The sequence below is a fragment of the Manduca sexta genome, chromosome 10 (assembly GCF_014839805.1).
Source record: "Manduca sexta isolate Smith_Timp_Sample1 chromosome 10, JHU_Msex_v1.0, whole genome shotgun sequence".
NCBI classification, from domain to species: Eukaryota; Metazoa; Arthropoda; class Insecta; order Lepidoptera; family Sphingidae; genus Manduca; species Manduca sexta.
The window spans coordinates 3,924,632-3,947,944 of NC_051124.1; the positions used below are offsets into that span (position 1 = coordinate 3,924,632).

General features: G+C 35.1%; 2 protein-coding genes and 3 long non-coding RNA genes across 6 annotated transcripts in view; 3 read left to right on the plus strand and 2 right to left on the minus strand.

The window, feature by feature from the left end:
- Window positions 1-14,182, minus strand: part of LOC115444371 (DNA-directed RNA polymerase, mitochondrial) — a 32,192-nt gene extending 18,010 nt beyond the window's left edge. The window contains 14 exon segments of the mRNA XM_037437155.1: window positions 6,702-7,021; window positions 7,023-7,068; window positions 7,188-7,306; window positions 7,610-7,784; window positions 8,261-8,379; window positions 8,709-8,849; window positions 9,114-9,443; window positions 10,030-10,191; window positions 10,511-10,621; window positions 11,554-11,728; window positions 12,314-12,451; window positions 12,938-13,487; window positions 13,682-13,792; window positions 13,913-14,182. Of these exon segments, the coding sequence (XP_037293052.1) occupies window positions 6,702-7,021; window positions 7,023-7,068; window positions 7,188-7,306; window positions 7,610-7,784; window positions 8,261-8,379; window positions 8,709-8,849; window positions 9,114-9,443; window positions 10,030-10,191; window positions 10,511-10,621; window positions 11,554-11,728; window positions 12,314-12,451; window positions 12,938-13,487; window positions 13,682-13,792; window positions 13,913-14,060 (2,645 nt within the window). The 5' untranslated portion in view covers window positions 14,061-14,182.
- On the plus strand, window positions 2,669-3,482 carry LOC119188914. Of its 2 annotated transcripts, XR_005112166.1 has the most exons (3): window positions 2,669-2,999; window positions 3,084-3,322; window positions 3,399-3,482. It is a non-coding gene; the product is annotated as an uncharacterized LOC119188914 (long non-coding RNA). The 2 variants fall into 2 exon arrangements; XR_005112165.1 differs by lacking the exon at window positions 3,399-3,482 and having other exon boundaries at window positions 3,084-3,384.
- On the plus strand, window positions 3,518-4,649 carry LOC119188917. Its single transcript, XR_005112169.1, has 2 exons — window positions 3,518-3,641; window positions 4,156-4,649. It is a non-coding gene; the product is annotated as an uncharacterized LOC119188917 (long non-coding RNA).
- On the minus strand, window positions 5,275-6,200 carry LOC119188916. Its single transcript, XR_005112168.1, has 2 exons — window positions 5,957-6,200; window positions 5,275-5,865 (listed from the first exon to the last, which is right to left on the minus strand). It is a non-coding gene; the product is annotated as an uncharacterized LOC119188916 (long non-coding RNA).
- Window positions 14,183-14,664: 482 nt separating the features above from the next.
- LOC115444372 lies at window positions 14,665-22,867 on the plus strand. The gene is made up of 14 exons (XM_030170131.2): window positions 14,665-14,891; window positions 14,970-15,051; window positions 15,678-15,765; window positions 15,872-15,974; window positions 16,391-16,472; window positions 16,569-16,665; window positions 17,190-17,406; window positions 17,645-17,726; window positions 18,516-18,606; window positions 19,315-19,420; window positions 20,080-20,173; window positions 20,663-20,759; window positions 21,056-21,400; window positions 22,068-22,867. Exons 1-14 carry the CDS (start codon window positions 14,870-14,872, stop codon window positions 22,851-22,853), a joined length of 2,292 nt encoding a protein of 763 aa, XP_030025991.2. The 5' UTR covers window positions 14,665-14,869; the 3' UTR covers window positions 22,854-22,867.
- The last annotated feature ends 446 nt before the right edge of the window (window positions 22,868-23,313 follow it).

The following is a 23,313-nucleotide window of genomic DNA, read 5'->3' on the forward strand; positions in this document are numbered from 1 at the left end:
ACAATAATTTATTGCACAGTAGTTCTTCAGTAACCTTGGTTTAAAAATATTTCATCCATAGTGTGGAAGCTTTGTATTAGCTAAAATCTGAAATGTGAGTAGTAATATAGTATATGTTTATCCACATTACATTATCAATTCAAGTTCAATGTTTAGTCGGCCAAGTAAAAGGTGAATTACAATATTGACATATAGCAAGTTATCATGATAATTAGCATAGCATAGTAGTAGTTCACCCACCAGGTATTAATGATTACAAATACAAAACATTTATGTGAAGCATTAATTGTATCTGAACATTCCTTTTTTATTCTACTTCAATGTGTGGTGGGACCAGCAGTCTTTACCAAGAATGTTACACTAATAATTTAGTTGAGATTTTATGACACCAATCATATTTGAGGCATTCAAAATCCTATCACCCATAAATGGTAACAAAAACCTTGGAATCTCCGGCCTCATGATAATACAACTAGCACTATGCCAAGGAGATAAAGGTCTATGGATATTGGATACAATAAATTACCTTGTGCACTGGTGTCAATTTTTTTATTTAGTTCCCTTGTTGTACTTTTTCTTTCACATTAGCAAACACAGAAGAATCTCCATCTCTAATAAAATTTAAATAATGGAGACTATGCATTTCTTCACTCTTGAAATTTTAAATTTTAGATTCCATTGCCGTAAACGGCTCTGTAATTTTACAGCAACTAGGTCTGTTTAAATCTATTCTTTTCAATTCATAATATTGTCCTATTGTGAAACAGTATTTATTTTTGAAACCAATAAATAGGCTTTTTTGTCATTGCTGATAATTCAAGCCTGGAAAGAAAATTGTCATGAGATAGTATGCTAATGTAAAGGCATGAGTAATCTAATAAATAATAATTCCTATATTGTGTATGGAACTTCCATTCCTAATGATGAATCTAAGTTGTGACCATATAACCTTTTTAACTAGCCCCTTACATATAAACAGTAATATATAGAGTAGCATCCAATATATACCTTTTACACTGGCAATAAATCTATCTTAGTCACCAGGTTTCTTTCTTCCGTAGTCAATTATTTGTCCCATGTATTGTCGTTTTTCAATTGCAAGAAATATAATACCAGCCATATTTGGCGAGTCCACAAAGATTATCATATTAGCCACTCGCGTGTAATATCTGCAAGCTGTTATGATTGCCCACATAAAGCATATTATGTTTGTGTTATCCCTTTCAGAACAATGGTGCCAAATTTCATCACACATGCTGCATTAAAATGTGGAAAGACTATGAAAACCCTTTTGTTTTCACTGGCATATTGAATTTGGAAACAATAACCCGAGTATGTTTTGGCACATTAAATGCCCACTGAAGTTCGTGCTTCGAGTCCACAATCAGTTATCCAATTACCAATTGCAGGTTGTTACTAGAAATCATTTCCACAGGTAGTAGATAGGCATCGGTATCCGGTTGGGATCAATTGGTTAGTTCTGGTTCCAACGCAGCTTCAGTTGTGCTAGCACTGACGGTGCATGACGGAGCTTCATACAGATATTTTGGTATAGCACGTGTATACGTGTACATCAAAGGTGTACATACACCGAGACCACCATTATGTTGTCTTGTATCGAATCCTAAAGGCTGAACTAAACTCCTTGCAAATGTGATAACAAAATTAGCGTCGTCGATAAATTCAAACAAAACATGAAACAGAAAATCATAAGTATTGATGGACTAAACACAAATTCGACCTCACACCCACCACATAAGGTTGTTTTTAATCGCGAGTAACGTCATGTTTTTGTAAAGCCTGGAATGCAATGGCCGTCACAAGTCACGGAGGTGGTTGTAATGTACTGTTCTTATAATGAAAAAGCGGCTATTCAATTTGGCCGTATATAATACGACCGTCGAGTGAAATTTTATTTTATTTGATTTATTGTTGTAAAACAGACTTTGGTATGAGGTATTTGTATAAAAAAAAATATCTTCCTGAGTTACGCTACGGCGATTGGAATTTAAGTTTTTACAAATGAAATATTTATTTATAATAGATGATTACTGTATAAAATCGAAACAAACATAGACTAATATATAATACTGGAAGATACAAACACTGAAATGAAAAATACAATTAAATATATCGGTAATATGATTATATAAACTTCTGTCAACAGAATTAATTGCTGATATGTTGTTAACTCCTGTCGTCCAATTATTCTTTATTTAATTGAAAGCTCCATAGATGTTATTTTTATTATGTATTGTTTATTTTTTTATCTTTGAAATATTGTCTATTTACGTATTTTATCGCGGTGATATATATTATTATTTTCTCCCAATATAAGTACATATAGCATTAGGGAGAAAATAATAATATAAATCACCACGATAAAATCCGTAAATAGTTTTATTTGAAAAGTTACTGTATAAAATACGATTTTAAAGCACCTATCCCGAGGGAGAAGTTAATAAATAGAAACAAAATCATAACTTTTATTGAAAAACTATATATTATATTCTTTTTATCGATCGTCACATTTACAAATTACATTATATTAAATACAGGTAAAATTCTCAGGCGATCTTATTTATAATTTTAAATCTAAAATTTTGCACAGGCAAAACCGCGTGCAATAGTAGTGACATTAACGTAATGTGATGAAACTTACTTTTACCTTAGACCCAACAGGGTATTGAGCTGGCAACGTCCCATAGGTTCACTTCACGACCTTGACGACGGTCAATAGGAAGAGCGGCAACGTCGGTTGTAATATGTCAAATCATAAATAAAGCTTCTATCAAATACTCATAACAATGGAAGTACACGAGTGTACTTTGTTTACCGTTGTTTACTTTTCTTGACGTAAGTGAAGACGCTATTTCAAGAAATTTGAAGTGCTAATTCATTAAAATATGTACGCTTTCATGACTGTGCCTCAACTTAAAGTTGAGGTTCGTAAAAGAAATGCGTCAATTGCCGGAAAAAAAGGCTAATTTGATAGAAAGGTAAATACTATAATATTTAGGTTATAATTCGCTTATATGCCTTATTTTCTTGTTCTCGGACCTCAGTTCTTGTTTTTGTTATAGATTGCAATCTAATGACCGGAATAAAAATTTTGGTGTTGACTGCGAGATCCAAGAGGAGATCGCATATCTGAGTCCAGCCACTGATACTTTCAGAGACATAATTGCGGACACTTCTTTACCAATGATTACAAGACAAGCAATACAGGAATATTTTGAAAGTTATGTACCCATATGTAATGATTATAATCTTAGGCAGTTGTTTACAAAGATGACAGTGTAAATTTTATGTATTTAAATTGGTATACCTACACTCATATATCATGATATCTTGATAACATTATATTATATTTTCTTACTACATTATTGTTTTTGCAGATATAATACTCAGCATAAAGGACAACTCCTGTACGAATTTCGACATCTTGTGACTGCCCGCTATTCCACAGATGGCATTTATACCCACTATGCAGGGACAATGCAAAGGCAGCATGAAAAAAGTGGTATACTTTGTGGATATAACATTAAGTAAAGATGGAGTAATTGAAGAATGCCATTGCGATTGTGCTGCAGGCAGTGGTACTCAAGCATGTTGCAAACATGTCTCTGTATTGTTGGATGGTACACAAAAAAAATATTAAATTGCATCTGTCAAGTACTCAAAAATTAATGACATTCAATAGACCCAAGAAAGTATTTTATAATTCACCCATTGCAGCTCAAAATTTACCCAACATAACATACATAACATACATAACATCACGCATTTTATCCCCGAAGGGGTATGCAGAGGCGCAACTAGGGCACCCACTTTTCGCCAAGTATGTTCCGTCCCATGATGTGATAGGGGGCGAGCCCATATCGGGCACAAATTCCAGACTCCGGCTGATACTGAGCAGAAAAACCCAAATATCACTTTGCCCGACCCGGGATTCGAACCCAGGACCTCAGAGCGCTATTGTACCGNACATGCAATACAACTACGCCACCGAGGCAGGCAATTTACCCAACAAGAGATTGAAATCTTGTACTTATAACACACTAAAAGATACTTACTGATATTATGGACAGTTATGCTGATTATGTGAAAATTTTAGTAATGGGATATGATGGAAGCTCAATACCTTTATTACAGACATGTGAACCCGCAAATCCACATGGCATTGAATGGGATCGTTACACCTATGTAGATAGGACTCCAATAGATATTTTACTAGAGAAGCTATTATTAAAAATATTATATCTGAACAAATTCAGGAAGTGAGAAGAATACAAGAGCCCAAAGTGATTCCTCTGAGTGGCATGAAAGATCATGCAGGATTACTGCCAGTATGTTTCATTTAGTGTGCCACAGTAAAACATATGAGTACCAAAAATATATGTAATCGATATGATTTTGGCCCCAAAGCTGTGCAGACTATGTTAGTTGTGCATAGTAAAATCCAAGAAACTATTTCCATTGCCAAATATGATAGAGATTATGGACTAAAAATAAAAAAAGTGGATTCATTATATCATTTGAATATCCTTTTCTGGCTGTTTCTCCAGACGGTATATTGGGTAAAGATACTATTGTTGAGGTTAAGTGTCCATATGCTGCTAGATATTATAAAATAACCTCTGTGACTGTGCCTTACTTAAAAATACTTAATGGAGAATTACATTTAAAAAGCAGCATCCATATTATGCCCAAATCCAAGGCCAACTTTATTGTTCGGGGGACGCCCAATATTGCAATTTTATTGTTTACACATTTGAGGATATGAAAATAATATTCATTAATAGAGATGACTCATTTATTAATGGCATGTTGACAAATTTGTTAAACTTTTATGTACATAATTTAGAACCAGAAATGTAAATAAGTATGTGTATAAGAACTATTTACAATTATTAATAAATAAATTGAAATAATTACATCTTTTTATCTAATATCTTTCACAATATAGTAATAGTATAATTCCTGAAATTGTAGATGTTTAGCACATAAAACATAAAAAAAGATTTTGCTCACTATTGGGATATAGTTATGGTCTAATTCATTTTTAAATTTTGTTTGTCTTTGTTAATCCTATTATTCTTTCTATATGAACTCCTTTGTTTGCAAGCTCCCTATCTTTTATTACATTAAGACCAGGCAACTGAAATTTTTCTTTTAAGAAATTGGGAATCCTAATGGTCACATTTTTGTCTGATGAAATATATATTGTATCATAAATCCTCTGTCAGTCAGTATACTACTACCACTTTCACATTTTGCTAAAAGGTCACTTTGTTCCACTGCCTACTGATCACTTATCAATCCTGCAAATGCTTGGGAACAATATAACAGCAAGCTACCAGGTATTGCACCAACTAATAAATTAGAATTAGAATCACTGCTAAGAATAATCACATTGCTGCCATAATATTTTATTTTGTGAACCACTGGACTAAGAGCTGAGTAGACTAAATTAAATTTTTTATATGATTCAAAACCTGTGTAAAACTTAATAGTGGCATTATCATCTTTATATCTATTCATAAACCCATATTTGTGTTCTTGATCAACTTGAGTGCCCTTAGATATAAATTCATGCATAATATATGTACATCCTACTGCACTGTTGTCTTCTGTTTTGACTGCTTCTTCATGATCAACTTCCAGTAAATTGTCTCTGTCACTTATTAGGTTAACTTTGCTACTTGATGGTTGTGAATTATCTACATTTGTTACTCGACTGACTTCTTCGTTCAATACGTTGTTGATGTGCCACAGCAGCTGGATTTTCTGGTTTTATCTTCGTTAAGAAGAACACAGATAGCACAGCTGTCTTTTTAAGAAATTTTGCAAGGAGCTCATAACCTGAAATCATAAAAAACAAAAAATAATTAGCACGAAGTAATTAAAATTAATGGAAATAGGTAAATCACATAGAAATTCTATAGTGACTCACCTGTATAATTGATTTTCCCGTAATAATCTTTTTCTGTAAAATGCGCAACACACAATCGTGCTGTGCTACTAGCTTCGAAGTTTTTATACGTAACGCAGATTCCCATTGCTTTCTACGTTTACTTTCCTTTGGAAATAAATGTATTCCTCTGTTTTACAATTTAACGCACTGCATTGAGGCATTTGGAACAAAAGTATATTATATTCATAAACACTCAGTGATACGTCATACGATTTGACGTTTGTTTTGTCAAGCCAAGGTACAGTGCGCCCTCTGTCGTGATAAAAGTTAGTGATTCTCCTCATTTCTATTTTCTATTTTTCCCATTACAAAATTATTTAAAAGGCATATCATATTTGATGTGTTTTAAATGATTCATGTATATTCTACTACGATATATCCAATTTGAAAAGAATAAATAACGCCATCTCACGGTTATTTTGCTGCGACAGCGTTAATCATTTATATATAGTTCTCATTTGTGCCGGTATACTCAGTCAGCCGTCACTCACACTAACAATACGTACTTGTCAAATTTGATGAAATTTTAAAGGCCGAAATATCCATGATTATTAATTATTTTTACGTTTTTCTTTCAACTGCGAGAACTAATCACTAACTAGACGTGAATTTAAATTCTTTACTTGCCAATACTTGTTTAGTTACCCAGATTAAAGCCGAAACAAAATGTATGAAAATGGACCTTGAGGTATCGCCTTAATATAATATTTACTTAAGCGGTTACCTGAATATCTTGACCTGGAGATCTAGTATAGGTTTGTTGATGAGCCACGGCACTTCTCCGAGTTGGTTAAGGCTGTCGAGTACAGGGTACAGCGTCTCCGGCGGCGCTTCGTCGAGCCGCTTCCACTGGTTGGAGACGTAGTAGGGCATGCGAATGAGCGGCGGCGGCGTGAGCAGGTACGCGCCGCGGCGCGGGCTGGTCCAGGGCGCGGGCGGCGCGGCGGCGGGCGCGAGCGCCGTGCGCAGGCGCAGCGCGCGGCGGGCGGCGCCGGCGCACGCGCGCCACAGCACCGGGTGCGGCTTCAGCTCCTGCCGCACCGAGCAGCCCCCACGGACGGTGCACCTTGTACACCGCCGGCAACTTCTTACTGCACACACGCACACACATTATAATATTGTATTACATACTTGAAAACATGAAATGGAAATAAACTTGTCAATCTAGCAGAATTTCTAGCAACAGTATCAAAAATATGACTAAACTCACACTTTAGCTTTCGGTTTGAACATATTGACATCGATCTTCACATCGTTTATGATGATATTGTACAGAAACTTTCCGATATTCTGACGCAGCTCTATCGGCCACGGCGATTCCTCGTAATCCTAGAGCAAAATAATAATCACGTGACGACGTTAAAGGGTGATAACATGAGCAAACTAATAATACGATAATCAAATCACATAATAGACTAGCTAACCAAGAAGTTCTATGCGTTAAAATCTGACCCTGTAATAATTATGTTAATAACTTTTTGAGATGAAAAATTGCCTATGTTAATTTTAAGACTTACATCTACCTGTGTGTTTAATTTAATCAAAATTCATTCAACGGTTTGTATGTAATAGATACCAAACATCCTAGCATACAGACAAGCCCATAATATATGATATAATGATGTGCCGCACCAGACTCGGGCCGTCGGCGTGCGCGTGCAGCAGCGCGGCCCAGGCCTGGCGCGCGTTGAGCACGGCGCCGCCCTCGCCGCGCGGGCGCCGGCGCAGGTACCACGAGCAGTACTGCTCGTAGATCGTGAACGTCTTGTCCAGCACGCCGTTGCGACGGTATTGCTCGATTTGATATCTGGGAAATAAATGAATACACGCCTTCATACGTAGTTTACAAAGGAGTACATAGTTTACCTATGCTTCGTCTTTATATCTGTCCTAACATGAACCATCAACATAACATAAGGGCCTACGCTTGTTTGGCGGAGCACAGCGCGGAGATTTTTTTTGTCAAACGATTATCGACATTGGCTTCATTGAAATAATATTCGAAATACATTAACACAACATTAAATTGCATTACATTGTTAATTGATTTTGAATATTATTTGAATGAAGACAATGTCGACAATAGTTTGTCACTAAAAACTCTGCTGCGTTCCGCAAAATATGTTGCGTCCCTATATCACAAAAACCAATCTCAGACAACTCATTTGTTTCAGCAAAACAAAAAACACATACATTAGTTATTCAACATGATACCTAACAGCACCGCTAAGAAAATTAAAATGATAATCAACTATAGATTTTAAATAATGCAATCACACTTACTTTTGATAAACTTGCGTTCCTAAATCCCTCTGCAATAACTTCAAAGTCGGGCTGTACGTTTCGCTTCCGTCGACCAGTTTATTTATTTCCGACATTATTAACTCCACAAATTGATCCACCTAAAACAAATAAGTAAAGGTAGGTATGTGACAAGTGATTCCACTGTACCCGATATTAAGTGTGGTGAGGTGCAAATATACTGATTGACAAGATGATTGTCACTCGCCAATCGACATAATTTTGGTGGCTTGTTCGAGAGTGGACATACACAGGTTGATCTTGAAGTGATTGATATTCGAGAGAAATTACGGCGGGATTTATAACTTGTGTATGGTGATTGTTATCCTAGCATGTACGAATATGCTGCCACGAGCATAAACTGTCGAAGCAGCTCAACCTGATCTCTCCCTCATGTGCTTTGGCCTATATAAAGTCAAACAGTACTCACCTCTAACACCTTGAGATACGGGTACAGCGTGATGGCGGACTGCGACGCGCTGCTCTGCGATTTAAGCGTGCCCACGTTTCGTATGAAAGCCTCTTTGATCACGCTTCGCCATTCTTCTTCTGTTTCTTCTAGCTTCTTTCTCTGCATAAGACAATATTACAATTATTAACAAATATTGTTGCTTATTGACACTTTTGAGTTTAACGACTAACTATCAAGTGAAAAAGTGAAATAACAAAGTTGGGAAAATTCACAGTTACCATCATATTTGATTACATCCACTAATTAAACTCTAACAAACAATGAGCCTCTTTATGAATTACAATACAAAATTTACAAAGAATTTTTTGGTCCTTCGACCCAGACATAGTTATTCACACAAATAATCACAGCATTAATACTCACACAGAACTGTACCATGGGAGCCGATTCGTCTCTCACGTTGATATTCTCAACTTCTATCTCGCCCACAATCTCTGTTTCGAGTTGCTCTTTCGCTTTCTGTACCATCTCTTCCAAAGTCAACAGTCCTTCGGCGGGGGAATGCATTAGACCTTTTCTATTCTCTATTTGGTCTAATTTCAACTTGTCTAGAAGAGGACACACGTAGTCGAGTACTGGGGGAGTGTATTGGGGTTCGAATCCCGGTTGTATTCTCCTTATAGCTTTTAAAACCACTTCTCGCTGGTCGTAAAGGAATTTGCTTTTGTCCAATAAATCGTTTAAGCTGATACCCTAAAAAACACCGACTTATTAATGGTGACTTAAAAATTATTTGGCTATCGCTGGTTTTTGAAAGTGCTGTCAGTAAAATTATAAAAAAGTTAAGAATAGCCATACTTTTTTAGTTTGCTTATAAAATATTTTATAACAGAACACTATCCAGTATGCTTAAAAGGTGACAAAAAAAACACGATACGACTCCGCGTCGTTTTATTGGGTTTGGTTGTAAGAATAACACATAACTGGTGTATTGGTCTCTCGATCAAAGACAAACATCAAAATTAACGACATCGACTTGCGAGTCGCATTTTTCGGGACACTTTGCTGTCTATTTGACGAATTTTGTATAACGTATGAAATTATTTTCACTACCAGGGGCATAGCTACCGCCGTATCAGTATTAAATATACAGGGCCCTCAAGTTGCCCCTCTGTTCCATATAATAATATATAATTCGCACTGCCATGATAGGCCGCAACAAATTTGGATATAGGGCTCCTCTATGGCAAGCTTCGCCATTGTCCCCTACACATTGAAATTTAATAACTACCAACTCGTTGAGCTCTACCCATTTTCAATAAGGAAACATGAAACTTACCTTATCTTGCATAATCATGTTATAATACTGCAGTAGAATGTGTTTGTTTTCCTCCTGACTCCTCTCTACGCACTCGAACACGGCCGCGAACGTCTGCGCGTTCACTTCGACTCCGTCCTCTGACATGAATGTTAAGAGTTCTTTAGTGTTCTCTAACATACCCTGCAAAAAACATTTTATAAATGTTGAAAATATTGCTAGGGATCCCAGGGGACTCCACGATACACTCGTGTTTTGTATGTCAGAATTCAATCCATTTGTATACAAAGTTCAAACTTAAAAAAATAGTGAAACCTAAAAAAAAAAAGATTTTAAATTTTCTAAATAAATTAACAATATTTAATTATTGTATCTTGAATATCTACTTCCTTTTTATGAACTGACTAAGGAAAAATTGACAGCAAAAGTTTCATAAAACTTATAACATTTTAACTTTTTTGACAGCTGTACAAAATGATGTACAAATTACTTTTATGCTTACCGTACTCGCAAATCCCTGCAGCAAAGCGTTATAAACTTTAACGTCAGTTATTTTAGGGTTATCGGGACTGCGCAACCCTTTCTGTCTGTAATGTTGCAACACTAATCGACCCTGAAATTGGAAAAATAAATTCTTGCACTATGGTCAGGAATTACTAAACAATCTTTATTGATTTCTCCAGATCGATCGCGTAATCGAATCGATCACAATAAAGTTTGGTTGTGAAAAAAAATAGATAGATGTATAGATCTATTTTTATTTCTTCAATTGACGTGATATTGGCCCCGCATTGTAGTAGAATTTAGACATTTGAAAAAAGAATTAGTGTAGTATAATCAAGATCAACTTCTATTTTTTTCAATGCAAGAATTATCTTTACATAATATGTCTGATTATGAAATTCACCAATTCCCATAGATCTGTAGGTAGGTAGGTAAACTGATTTATATGTGGTCTCTTAGTTTTAATGGGCATACACAAATTTCTAAAGTAATTAAATGAATTGTCATTATTTAAAAAGTAATTCAAAGTAATAAATAAAATATTTTCAGACAACATTTTATTTGTGCAAGTAAAATCTCACTTCTGGGTCTTACAAACATATTTTGGATAAATCATTCTTATCAATGTTCCAATATCGCTTATCAGTCGCTCAACAGATTTGACTGATAACAGAGACCATTAAAACTGGGACATGTTTTAAAAAATCTCTATGTATTGTTTGTATTTATAGGTAGTAGTCAGTATCTCACAACATCATCATCATCAGCCACTGAACATGAGCCTCCTACAGATTTCCAGATCAACCTATTGGAAGCGGCCCACACCCAGCAACTTCCAGTGACATTTATTAGGGCAACTGTCCACCTTGTGTGTGGACATCCAACAGTGCGCTTGCCAGTTCAGTAGTCAGAATCTCACACTTTGATTTAACTACCCATTCCTACTTATACATTATAGCATAAAATGGTAACTTGTACAAAAGCACCTAGAAATGTCTATGTACAAAGTAAAGCTAGTATAATATAATATAAAAAGCTAACCTCATTGACCATGTTAAGAGAACACAGCAGCTGCAAGTGTGCACAGAGCAACTTGTGCAGTGCCTCCTGCTTTCCGTGCCTTTGCAGTTGTTTGATATCCTGTTTCATATTAGACTCTTGGAGGGCACGACGTTGCTGTTGTTTTTCTTTCTTTTTCTTTTTTAATGCTTCATTACTGTAAACAGATTATTTTTTTTATTTTTTTTATATTGTCTTAGAACACGACATATCACACCCATAATAAAAACATGTCATGACAAAGACTATCAAAAGATTATAAAATAAAATCTATTAATAATAATTATTAAAATTGTTATTACATTACAATTGTTACATAATTGCATGTCAACAAACTGGCGCAAAGCCATGAACACTTTCATTCATAAAATATCATTACTGCTTGGAGACAAATATCACTGGCTTAAAATTGTATAATATGATTGGTGCCAAATTTTCTGGCAGCAAGTTCTTTAGACAAATATGTATTTGGTGGAGATGGCAACTTAAAATGCCAGTCCAATAGCATCATTGTGATTTATATTTAGAACAATCTTGTTGAAAAGTAGTATCTTATAATTATTACAGTACTGTTGGAAATCAAATAAGTGATTTTGTTTTCTTAGCACAAGGACAAAAATGACTTATCGTAAATGAGTTCCTTTAAATCAATGTATTCATATTATGTTTATAACATAATCTCAATTTCAACTGTATTATCTCATGTCTTAAGTTTACAAATAACTATAGCATTTGTACTTACGCCTTTTTTATATTTAAACCTTTACTTGCTATGGACTCAGCATGTTCAGGCTCAAAGTCTTCCTTCTCCGGGATCTCTCCATTCATCATTCCATCGTCATAAATATCCTCTATAGCAGGATGAGCAATGCCTTGCCTTCTGCAAAATAATTATAGTTCATATAATATAATTTTGAACATTGTTAATATCTTTATGCCCTTAGGTTTTGTACATACCTTAACATATTTGTTTATGAAAATAAATATACTTTTTAAATATAAATATATATTACATTCCCATCATACTTAAACATACTTGGTCATATTTGTATTCTGAATATTGCAACAGAACCAGAATGTCAAATAGAAAAGTAAATAGCAAAGATGCACTATTTGAACAAAAAATTAAGGTCAACTGGCACTCGGCCAGCACTATGATGTTCTCCTTTCCAATGTTATAATATATGTTTAAACATGAAATTTACACATAAACATTTAGTATTTTTAGTTAGTTCTTGATTGTCATTTAAAAACAATTTCTTGAAATAAAAAAATGTTTACAACCTTGTTTTTTAATGAATATTATGATAACTATGTTAATTTACAAAAGAGTCAATAATATATAAAAAAACACTTTATAACTTACTGTAAATTAGACAAATGATTCATAAGCTCCTGATCATAATTGTCTAGTTGTTTCTCAACAAATAATGCTTTAAAAATGGCATGCGGACTTTTCGGTAATACATCAGAACCAGCAGTTTCAGCATTTTCTCTGTTCAAATCAAACTCCTGTGTAACACCCTCACTGATTGCATATCTCAAATCCTGTAGCCTCTGATCATACAAGGTTGTCTTTTGGAAATTATAATAACTCTCCTTCACTTTGTCTAGGTACGCTTTCGTTTTGAACCTTTCCTCAATATTTGTGATTTTATGTGTAGTATACACCAACGCACACTGATCATTGTCTATGGCATTAACTTTTGAGTCCGTTGATGACTTCCTAAGTAGCTGGTCCCGTACACTTCTCAATAACTCCGGATCAACTGGTACATTGTCAGTTTTCTTTAACGGTTTCGTTGTTAACTGATGAAGTTGGCCAAGAGACACAGGGCTAGATGCCAGTTTTGATAAGTGAGCCGCATGTAGTTTACTTATGGAAACTTTTGTTTCCATCATAACCTTTTCACCAACTGTAATATAAATTGAACTATTCTTAATAAAATTAATCCATAATAAAACAAAATGAATATATATAGAATTAATTAATTTGTAACCCTCAAAGAAGCATTATAATACGCACTCTAAGGTTTTAATAATGGTATGCACATTTGTTTACTTCTGTGAATGTAAACAATTTTGAACTAGTTTTAAAACAAACATTTACCTTCAAGGAGTTCGCCATACTTTTTGTAGCTTTTGTGCTTCGATTTCTTTTTCTGTGATTTCAACAAGCTAACCGTTCTCGTCGACTGGTGGCGCACCGTTAGAAGATTTTCTGGAAGGAAGTGGAAACGTTATGCAACTAATAACTAAGGTTATAGGTTATTTCTTAATTATGAAATGGAAATAAATAAATCTCTATTTTTATATGAGATTATATCTATTGCGACTTTACCTTTGACATGCTGACCTACTAAAATTCTTCGGCAAAACGAACATTTTATATCGATAACTGGCGAAATATTCGCCGAACCATTTGTTTTTAATGATACACCGTGTAAAGAACTTTGATATAAGTTCCTCGCTGCCACAATCCGATGCATTGCCACCGGTTTAATTCAGAAAATATAAATCAAGTTAGAAAACATGCCGGAAATTAATCTAACCACGTGAAAACGTACTAAAACGGCGCAACCAAAATAATATTTGACATATGAATGACACGACTGACAGGTAGAATAGTTATTACCAGCAAATTAAAAGTAACAACATAATGTTGCAATTGCATAAAAAGGGCACACACGTGAGGAATAAAAATCATTGAACACCTTTTTTATTTAGAGCAGCGTTTTCTGTTAGGCACTACAGTAGGCATTGCACAAAGCACATTCTGAGATAAAAAAAAGCATCTCAACTCACTCAATCTTGGTATATATTGTTTTTTATTTTATTTTACTATGAGAGGTTTACCGATGTACTACTTATGAAATCCGAGGACTTTTGTGTCTTTGAATGTGTAATAAATTCCAAAAAAAACATATGGATAAAATAAAATAGTGAAAATGATTAGAGGAATAAATATGATGACCACTTTTTTTGAAGTTGGTTAAAATCTATGGTACATTCCAGGTTTTTTCAATTTTCATAGAGTAGTATTTTTTTTGTTAGTTAATTATTAGAATAAAAGTCATCTCTATCTTTGTCACTCTAGAGAAAATCGGAATTAACTATCGCCTTTTGGTTCATTGTTATGTTAAAATCCCAACTAAGAAGTGGAACATAAATATTAGTTGCAGATCGCCAGGTTGTCAGAATAATTTCTAGATTTCTATTTTTATCTATTTATGTAAACAAATTACCGTGTTTAGTTTGTTTTGAAAGTGTTAAAGTTTGTATTTCCATTCATATTACAATGGATGAAAAACAATTTGTGTGTAAGTTTAAATAAAACACAAATTCCGTCTATTATATTACCTATGGTACTACGTCTTTACTTTGTTTCTACTATTCAGGGACTCCGGAATTAACTCGAAGATTATTTGAATTACGATTCGATAATGACTGGTTGTTTAAAAAAAAGAAACAACCTTGGAGGTGAGTATTTCAATAAATATATACATAAACAGTTGTTCAAGTTAAGAGGTTTGACAACAATTAATTAGTTGATAACATCCACTTGGGTTTTCTTAATAATTGTTTATTTTAAATAATAAACAGTGGTGTCATTCCAATATAACATTGTTCTTGTAGTGATTATAAAGTTACCTTTTGATTCAAATTCAAATAGGTGATACCACATAGTTAAGTTTTTGTAAACAAATTTATGTTGACTAAGGCACTTGCCGTTCTTAAGTATAGAGCTCTTAAAAGTCAAAATTAAACAAATTTAATATGTAAGCATCAGTTATGTAGTCCTAATTTAATCATATGGATTGATTGCCAATCTTGAACTAAACTTATCACTGAGTTTTAAGCATTGGGCTTTCCTTAAGGGTTCATAACCAATTAATTAAACAGCTTCAGCCTTGGCCAGAAATTTACCTACAATTGAACACTAGATATAGATTAAGACAGTGCTGTGATACATATTCTATGGTGAAATGATGAAGACTTTTTAAACTTTTTCATACAAATTTATTTATATGCATGTAGTTTGCATGTACAGTCCCTGATTATAGATCTGTAAAACACACATTTCTTAGAAATCATGTTTTCAACAGTGAGTTTCGTGAGATTTTAATACAGAATGGTTTCCCTGAAGAGATGTCAGTCAAACATGTCAGGAAGAAATGGTCATACACCTATGATGTGAGTTCTTTAGATTTTTTTTAAATAAGAAGACATTTTATACACAAAATTCATATTATGTCAAAAAATATATTATTTTATTTTAATAATTTTTTTTTTTTTTCAGATGTACAAAATTGCCAAAAAGATGAAAAACAAAGATTGGAAATTTTACAAATTATTTGATAAACATTATGCCAAGTCAAAAATATTGGACAAATATGAATCTTGTAAGTATAATTTAGGTCTTATTTGAAACAAAATGGATTTGTAGGAGTCACAATAATTACTTTGGAATATTGTTTTAAAAATGCCACCAATCACATGTTTTTTAATTGAGACTTGAGACTAAACATTATTTAATTTTTCTTTAAATACTGACCTTAAAATTATCATTTTAATTAGCATGGGATCACATACACAAGATGCATATCAAGATCAATCTTGTCTCCCTACACAAAAATAATATGACATTTCTAAATAAAAGTTACAAATTTGCCAACAACCACACCACCTTGCTAAATCTTTGTACTGCATGATTTTACTATAAAATTATATCAAATGAACATTGTATCCATGTAAATTGCTGTTTATGTTAATAATATACAGTGCTTCTGGAAATAATATATCTAATGTTTTATTACAGGGAGTGATGAATGGCGTCTTAAATTGATCACTTGTATCACAGAAACAAAGGGTCTTAACCTTGATTTTCTAACAATGTGGAGGTAATTGTACATGTAATGGCTGTTATAAAATAAACTCTATATATGAATGTTTATAGTTGCACTTTGTTTTATAATACAAAACAACAAAACTTGCAGGACAGTTGAAAGAGCTATGCGATGCCAAGATCTGCCCAGTGATTGTTGTGTGCAAGATATGAAAGGATTATGGCAACACATACGGACTACATTTAATGTGAGTATCATCTACTTAAGCTAAAAAACCATGATTCATGACCACTTTTGTTCCGCTTTGTTTATCTGACAGCCAACTGAATAAAGTTATATGTCAATATTACGCAATCACAGCGCCCTCTACCTACACACCGAAAACTGTCATGCTGAAAGCACTGAAAAACAGACTTAGAATCACAACATTCGAAGTACTTAGATTAGGTAAGGTTTGTGAACGCAGGTCTGAGCCTATTGCCGAGTTTAGAAATGTAGGATACCTCTTGATATACTATACACAGATGACCTAATAATATATATTCAAGACAATAGGGCGAGACACGCGACTCGTGGGATCTAGTACTTTTAATATCGATAACATTTTATTATCATATTCCACTATTACAAGTAATTTTATAGCCTACACTTAATCTTTTCGCAAATATAACACCGCTTAGTGTAGACTTAGACTTAGTGACTAGTTATAAAAAAACTGCAAAAAAAAAGTTTTTTTTAAAAAACGAATTATATGCATGTAATTTGTTTTAGAGAAAACATCGTTTAAAAATGAAAAAAGGTGCTGAGCTGACGGAATGGCCGTTGTATGACGTCATGGTGCAATATTTCCAAAAATACGAGCCCGATCACCTGGTGAACCTCGAGAACGACTCGGCGTACACGTTTTTCCGTAAACAGAGGGACGCGACCAAATACTGCAAGAGAAAAAGGGGTATCGACGACAATGACAACGAGAATGAATTTCAATGTGAGTATTGAAAATATTTTTATAGTGAGCATCAAAATTGGCAGAAGAAGACTTATGACTTAAATGAATAAACGCTCTTAATCCACATCCGTGCTTCAATCAATGAAATTGGGGAATGTATGCGCAAGCGCATACATTCCCCGTACAACGCGTACTCACGGTAGCACGCGATTGAAATTTCACAGCGACCTAGAAGCAAATGGTAAGACCTACATTAAAAAATGAACTTCTATCACAGGGTCAAAAGATATAACGGAGTCGTTCATTCAAGTTAGACTGCAGAACGACTGGCTGTTCAGGGAGAGGAAATGGGCGTGGAAGTAAGTTATATATATTTTTTTTATTTTATCGCCTTAATAATTAATCAGAGAAGTTATGGATGCGTTGCCGGCCTTTGGTGTAGGTATATATTGTCTTGCAAACAAAGTACACATCGCCTGTATGATGTATTCCCGAATGGGAAGCAGTGGTGCAACCAGGACGTTCACAGTCCACGTGTGTATAGTCCCATGATGTGATAGGGCCTATGGCCGTATTAAACACAAATTCCTGACTATGGGCTGGGGCCTTATTCTCTATCCCGCACGTTATTTTGACAGTGTGTAACAAGCACGTAACACAGCGCGTCATGTTTAGGCCTATAGAAATTTGGCTTACAGAATACCATTCCACACACATTTCTCGAAGATAACATGACACGGCCGCGTTACGCGTTTCCACTATCATACAGAATAAGGGCCCTGATAAGAAACAAAAAAAAAACAATACCACTTTGCTGAACCCGAGATTTGAATTCGGGACTTCACAGCGGTTTTCCACCGCGCGCGCTATACAACTAGCCACTGGGATAGCAGTGGCATGAACAAAGCAAAAGAATTGTTCATTTTTTGAAAATCCATAACCACCGTGTTTAATAAATGAACCCAATTTTTATATTTGATTTGAATTCGATAAACCAATCAAAATAAGGCAACTACCAATCATTAAGCATGTCAAAAAAAACTTTGTTCTGATTGGTCCATTTCTTGGATCAATAAAGCGATTGGGATCGTTTATTGAATACGACGATTAAACTTATCCTATCACTTAATATCATTTCTTTTCAACAGTGATTTGTTGAAGATAATGTTAGAGGAGCACGGTTTTCCAAAAACTTTGACGTCGAGGGAGATCGGTCGTAAATGGGCAGCTACCTTCGGCGTAAGTACATCACAAACAACACATACGTATCATCCACAGCCAATGGCGGCCTTGAACGACGCGAGGTCCCAGGTGAACACAGAAAAAACGAAGGGGAGCCCTGGGAGGGCAAAAAAATCCCCGGTATTAATAGTTTCGTCGGTAAGATCGTAATAAAGTCCCCCAAGGCACCGCGCGAGGTCCCGACCGGTTGCCCAGTTCGTCTCCCCGTAAGGTCGTCTCTGCCCACTGCTTGGTAGTTACAATGTATATTTCACGCCTATCTATCCCTTATTTCAGTATATATCAAAATCATTAAAATTTACTCAATATGTACCGCGAATAATATTTTTCTTTTTCATGTAAAACTGAGTAAGAATTGGATAGATTGAGTAAATAGACCGAAATAAAGTAAATAAATAGAATTTTTATTTTTAATTACTATAGCTGTACACAGTGGCGGATTTACCCTAAAGCCCAGTAGACCTGGGCCTGGCCTCGGGCCAAAAAAACACATGATAACAAGAAATAACTCAAATGCAAAGTATCTTAATGTATTAATGGCTCATATACCTTATGATTATAATCTTCCTACATCACTATGTTGGGTGCTGAGGACGGGGCGGCACATGGCCTCGGGCCTAGAGCGGCTAGGACTACAAATCCGCCACTGGCTGTACACTAAAATAAATTTACGTATTTTTTTAAATATAGTTTATTTTTTAACAGGAATATCAAAAAGCTAAGGCAACGAATAACAAATCTTGGGTGTACTACACGATATTCGAGTTGTACTTGGGCGAAGGAAGTCTTAGTTTGAACCCTCTCGTCGGATGTAAGTATCCTTTGTCTTTATTTTTTAAATGAATACTGTTATCACCTTTCATTGTCTGTATATGCTATTTTAATAAATTATATTTATTACATTTTAGGAAAACCAAACGAACATGAATTTTCATTATATCGAAATTTTGTACTAATTTTGTACAATATGACCCCAGAATGTTAGCAGATAATATACAATAAATAAAACAATGACACAATAAGTTATGACTCTAAATAAATGTGTATAACAATGAGCCACCGATAAAAACACTAGTACGTAAAATATAACGCGCAAAAACGCTCTTAGCTAGGCACTGTTTTAATCAAAGAAATATGGATAAATAATTTTGTGTAATAAATGTTAATACGTACTAGGCTAGTTATTGTCAGTAATCAACTAGCTACATTTATCTGTTTCTTGTTATTGTGTCTTAAGTTACACGGACACTAGGTATAATCACTCGCATAAGTAAGTGAATAAATCCAAAATTTCAAATCACCTAAGTATATAATTTTGTGTACTTCAATTTTTTTTCTTCACAAGTATAAAATATTAAATTAATTAAACTTAACGTGTATAGACGATTTGATGCTTTGAATTTGTTCAGCTATTTTTGTGGCCAACTGTACATATTGTATGTACTTTATATAGTAGTTATTATATCGCAGGGCAGGAAGAGTGGGTGTTCAACTTGATCAGCGCGCGGACGGATCTGGAACACATGTTCGACAACTACTTGAGAGATCCCAGCTCCGCCTGGAGGTATGTTGGAATTATTTTTAAAATTTTATTTTTATATCGATTATACGCTTATGAAAAATAGTTATCGATTTTTAAATAACAAATTCTATGTTTAAGTAATCGATCGTTTTATGCCTCTTATTCTGCCGTACACTCAATTGTGCTTAGAAATTTCAAAGTTTTTAATTCTAAAATATTTTTCAATGCATTTTTTAACACTTAATGGTACTAATATTTTTAATTTTATGATACGTCATTAGTTACGATCCACTCTTAGTTTTATACCTTTGTCCCAAACTGCACTTTATTTATTTATTTGGACAACCAACAAAACATACACCATACATAACTATTTGTAACATTACAGTAAGTAATTGCTGCAGTGCAGTTTTAATTACAGGCTGTCACAGCATGAATATATTGTAAAATTGCAAGATAGTTTCCTGTTTTTACCTTAATAGTACTATCCTAATACTTCTATCAAAGAATAGTGTATTATGTTTAAAACAGGGAAGTGGAGAAGCGGCTTAGAGTAGTCGGGCTGCCGTTGGACCACAGCCTCCTAGATCTGCCCGAAATATGGACGCATTTAGTCAGAACGTTCAAGGTAACAGTGCGCAAGTTATATCTCAGATTTTTTATTTTTTGGTTTTATGTAAATATAATTAATTCCTTATAACTTTGAACACATATTGTGTTATTGATGATAACAGATCCTTTTTATTTGGTTTGTATGATGTTCTGAAGTTTGCATGCACCAGCACAAATAGTGCTGTTATGTATGGCTTAATGATCTGTTCTAAATTATTTCAAGTCTTTCGCAAACTTGATTCCACCAGTTTTTATTACCAAAAACATTATTTCAAACTTATACCTAACCACTTAACAAAGACAATGTTGCAGTGGAAAAGGAAATTTGCAAAAAAAGGCATGTTGACCGAACACTGGCCTTACTTCGAAGCGATGGCGAGGTACATAGAAATGCAAGACAAAAAGCCCGTGAAAAAACAAAAACGCGAGATAATACACTCCGACGACGGCGACGGCAATGACGATTACGAGGATGATATGAAACTGTTCGATATTAAGAGGCAGATGGAGGCGCAAGTGAAGCCCAAATGCGAGTATGAAGATGCGAACCAGTGCAGGGCGTGTTACAGTGAGGATGGATGCGTGGATATTTTCAGTGAGAAGGACGAAGACGATATCGATGTCGCGTACAAGCTGAGGGTTGTTGGAGGGATTCAGGTGAGTTTATGTGTTTGTTTGATTAGGCGATTATTTGAAAGGTTTTATTTTAATACTAACTTTTGCTCGCAACTTGCGTGAAGGTGTTTTCCGGGATAAAAGTTCTGCTATATTTTCCCGGGATAGAAAGTAGCCTATAACCTTTCAAGGGTCTTAAACTATCTCCTTGCTAAATTCCATAAAAATCCATTTAGTAGATTTTGAAAAAATCGATAATATACAGACAGAAAATGGAACTTTACATAAGTTTTATAATATGCATAGATAGATTTTAACATGATACAATAATATATTTTTTTAACCCCCAGCGGAAAGGAAGGGAAGGAGTGTTATAAGTTTAATTTGTGTGTCTGTATGTCTGTGCCTTTGGCATCGTAGCTTCCAAACAAATGGTCCGATTTTGACGCGTATTTAAGATTTAATTTGATTTACAATAAAGAGAAGTTTTAATGGTTTTATTTATCATTAATTGTTCATGTATAATGATAGGATATATTTTACGAATTATTTTCCTGGACTCACAGACTAAGCACAAACTCCTAGTCTGAGCATTGGCCGGCACAGTTTTAAGTCTTATGTGTCATAAATAACACATGTCAACCCCTTTTACTTGTGCCACGTGTTAAAACTCCGCAAACACACTTAACGATAAGAATGTTTGTTGTAGGTGGACAAATCAGACCATCTGCCGTCGCAAATATGCTTAAATTGCCTCCAAGAACTCGACAACGCGTTCAAATTCAGGCGAAGATGTCAAGATTCCGACAAACAGTTTAGAAATAACGCACACAACATCAAAATCGAAATAGACAGGGTAGATGAAAACGAACAAGGGAATAATTATATAAATAGGAACCGTAGGGATGATAATGATGCAAATAGTACAAAAGGATTCGATAATGACGACATGGACATATTCGATTCAGAACCAATAACAAACACTAAACACGAAAAAGCTGTTGTCAAAGCGGAGAAGAGGATGAAAAGGAAGAAACGAAGAATGCGCAAGTTGAACTACGACTATAGCAAGATATGCGAGATCTGCGGGAAGCACACGCGGAACCTGGTCAGCCACCTCGACGCACACACCACCGGCAAGACGTACTCCTGCGACGTTTGTGAGAAGAGGTTCAAGTTCAAGAGCGGCCTCATCATACACAAGGCGGTGCACGACCCCACGCCCAAGAAGACCTGCGAGGTGTGTGGGAAGACTTTCCACGTGCTGGCACAGTACAGGAGGCATTTCGTATACCACGCCAACGAGAGGAAGTTTGAGTGCGAGACCTGCGGGAAGAGGTTCAACACGAGCGATATATTGAAGGTGCACAACAGGACGCACACCGACGAGCGGCCCTTCAGCTGCCAGGAGTGCGGCAAGTCCTTCCGCACCGCCGGCTGCGTCAGCAGGCACAAGCGCATCGTGCACAGGCATGTACGGCAGAAACCTAAATAAACATCCACACGGCCTTCACTTGTTTTATTTGACCCGATGAACCGTTATCGCCAATTTATTCATTAGGAGCCGCTTATCTGTTAACATTAACCGAAATGTTTCTTTAGGTATGAATTACTAGGAAAATAGCTTATCACTGTTTTAAACGGTCAAAGTAAATAATATTAATTTATAAAACGATTATTAATTTTTGTGGCATTCGGCCCGTTGCTAAATTTCGCAACAGCTCGATCTCATAAAGTGCACAAATAAGATAACGTTAAGCGGCCACATTGATACTGTTGACATGACCGAAATTTAAGGAGCAATGTACTTGATTATCTCCCGTTTGTTGTAATTAGCCGTGATTCAGAAGGTTCCGTTGTGCGGTGGCGGGTCGGCGCCGTCGCCCGTCACATTCGACGGACTTGCGTCTGCGTTGATTGACCGATAGTGTCCAAAAATACGAGCCTCTTAACCC

Bases quoted from the DNA above. Each gene is read 5' to 3' on its own strand.
- LOC115444372 (XM_030170131.2), top strand. From the start codon at position 14,870: ATGGATGAAAAACAATTTGTGT. The intron at 17,407-17,644 runs GTGAGTATTGAA...CTTCTATCACAG, and splicing joins CAACGAGAATGAATTTCAAT to GGTCAAAAGATATAACGGAG. The intron at 21,401-22,067 runs GTGAGTTTATGT...TGTTTGTTGTAG, and splicing joins GGGTTGTTGGAGGGATTCAG to GTGGACAAATCAGACCATCT.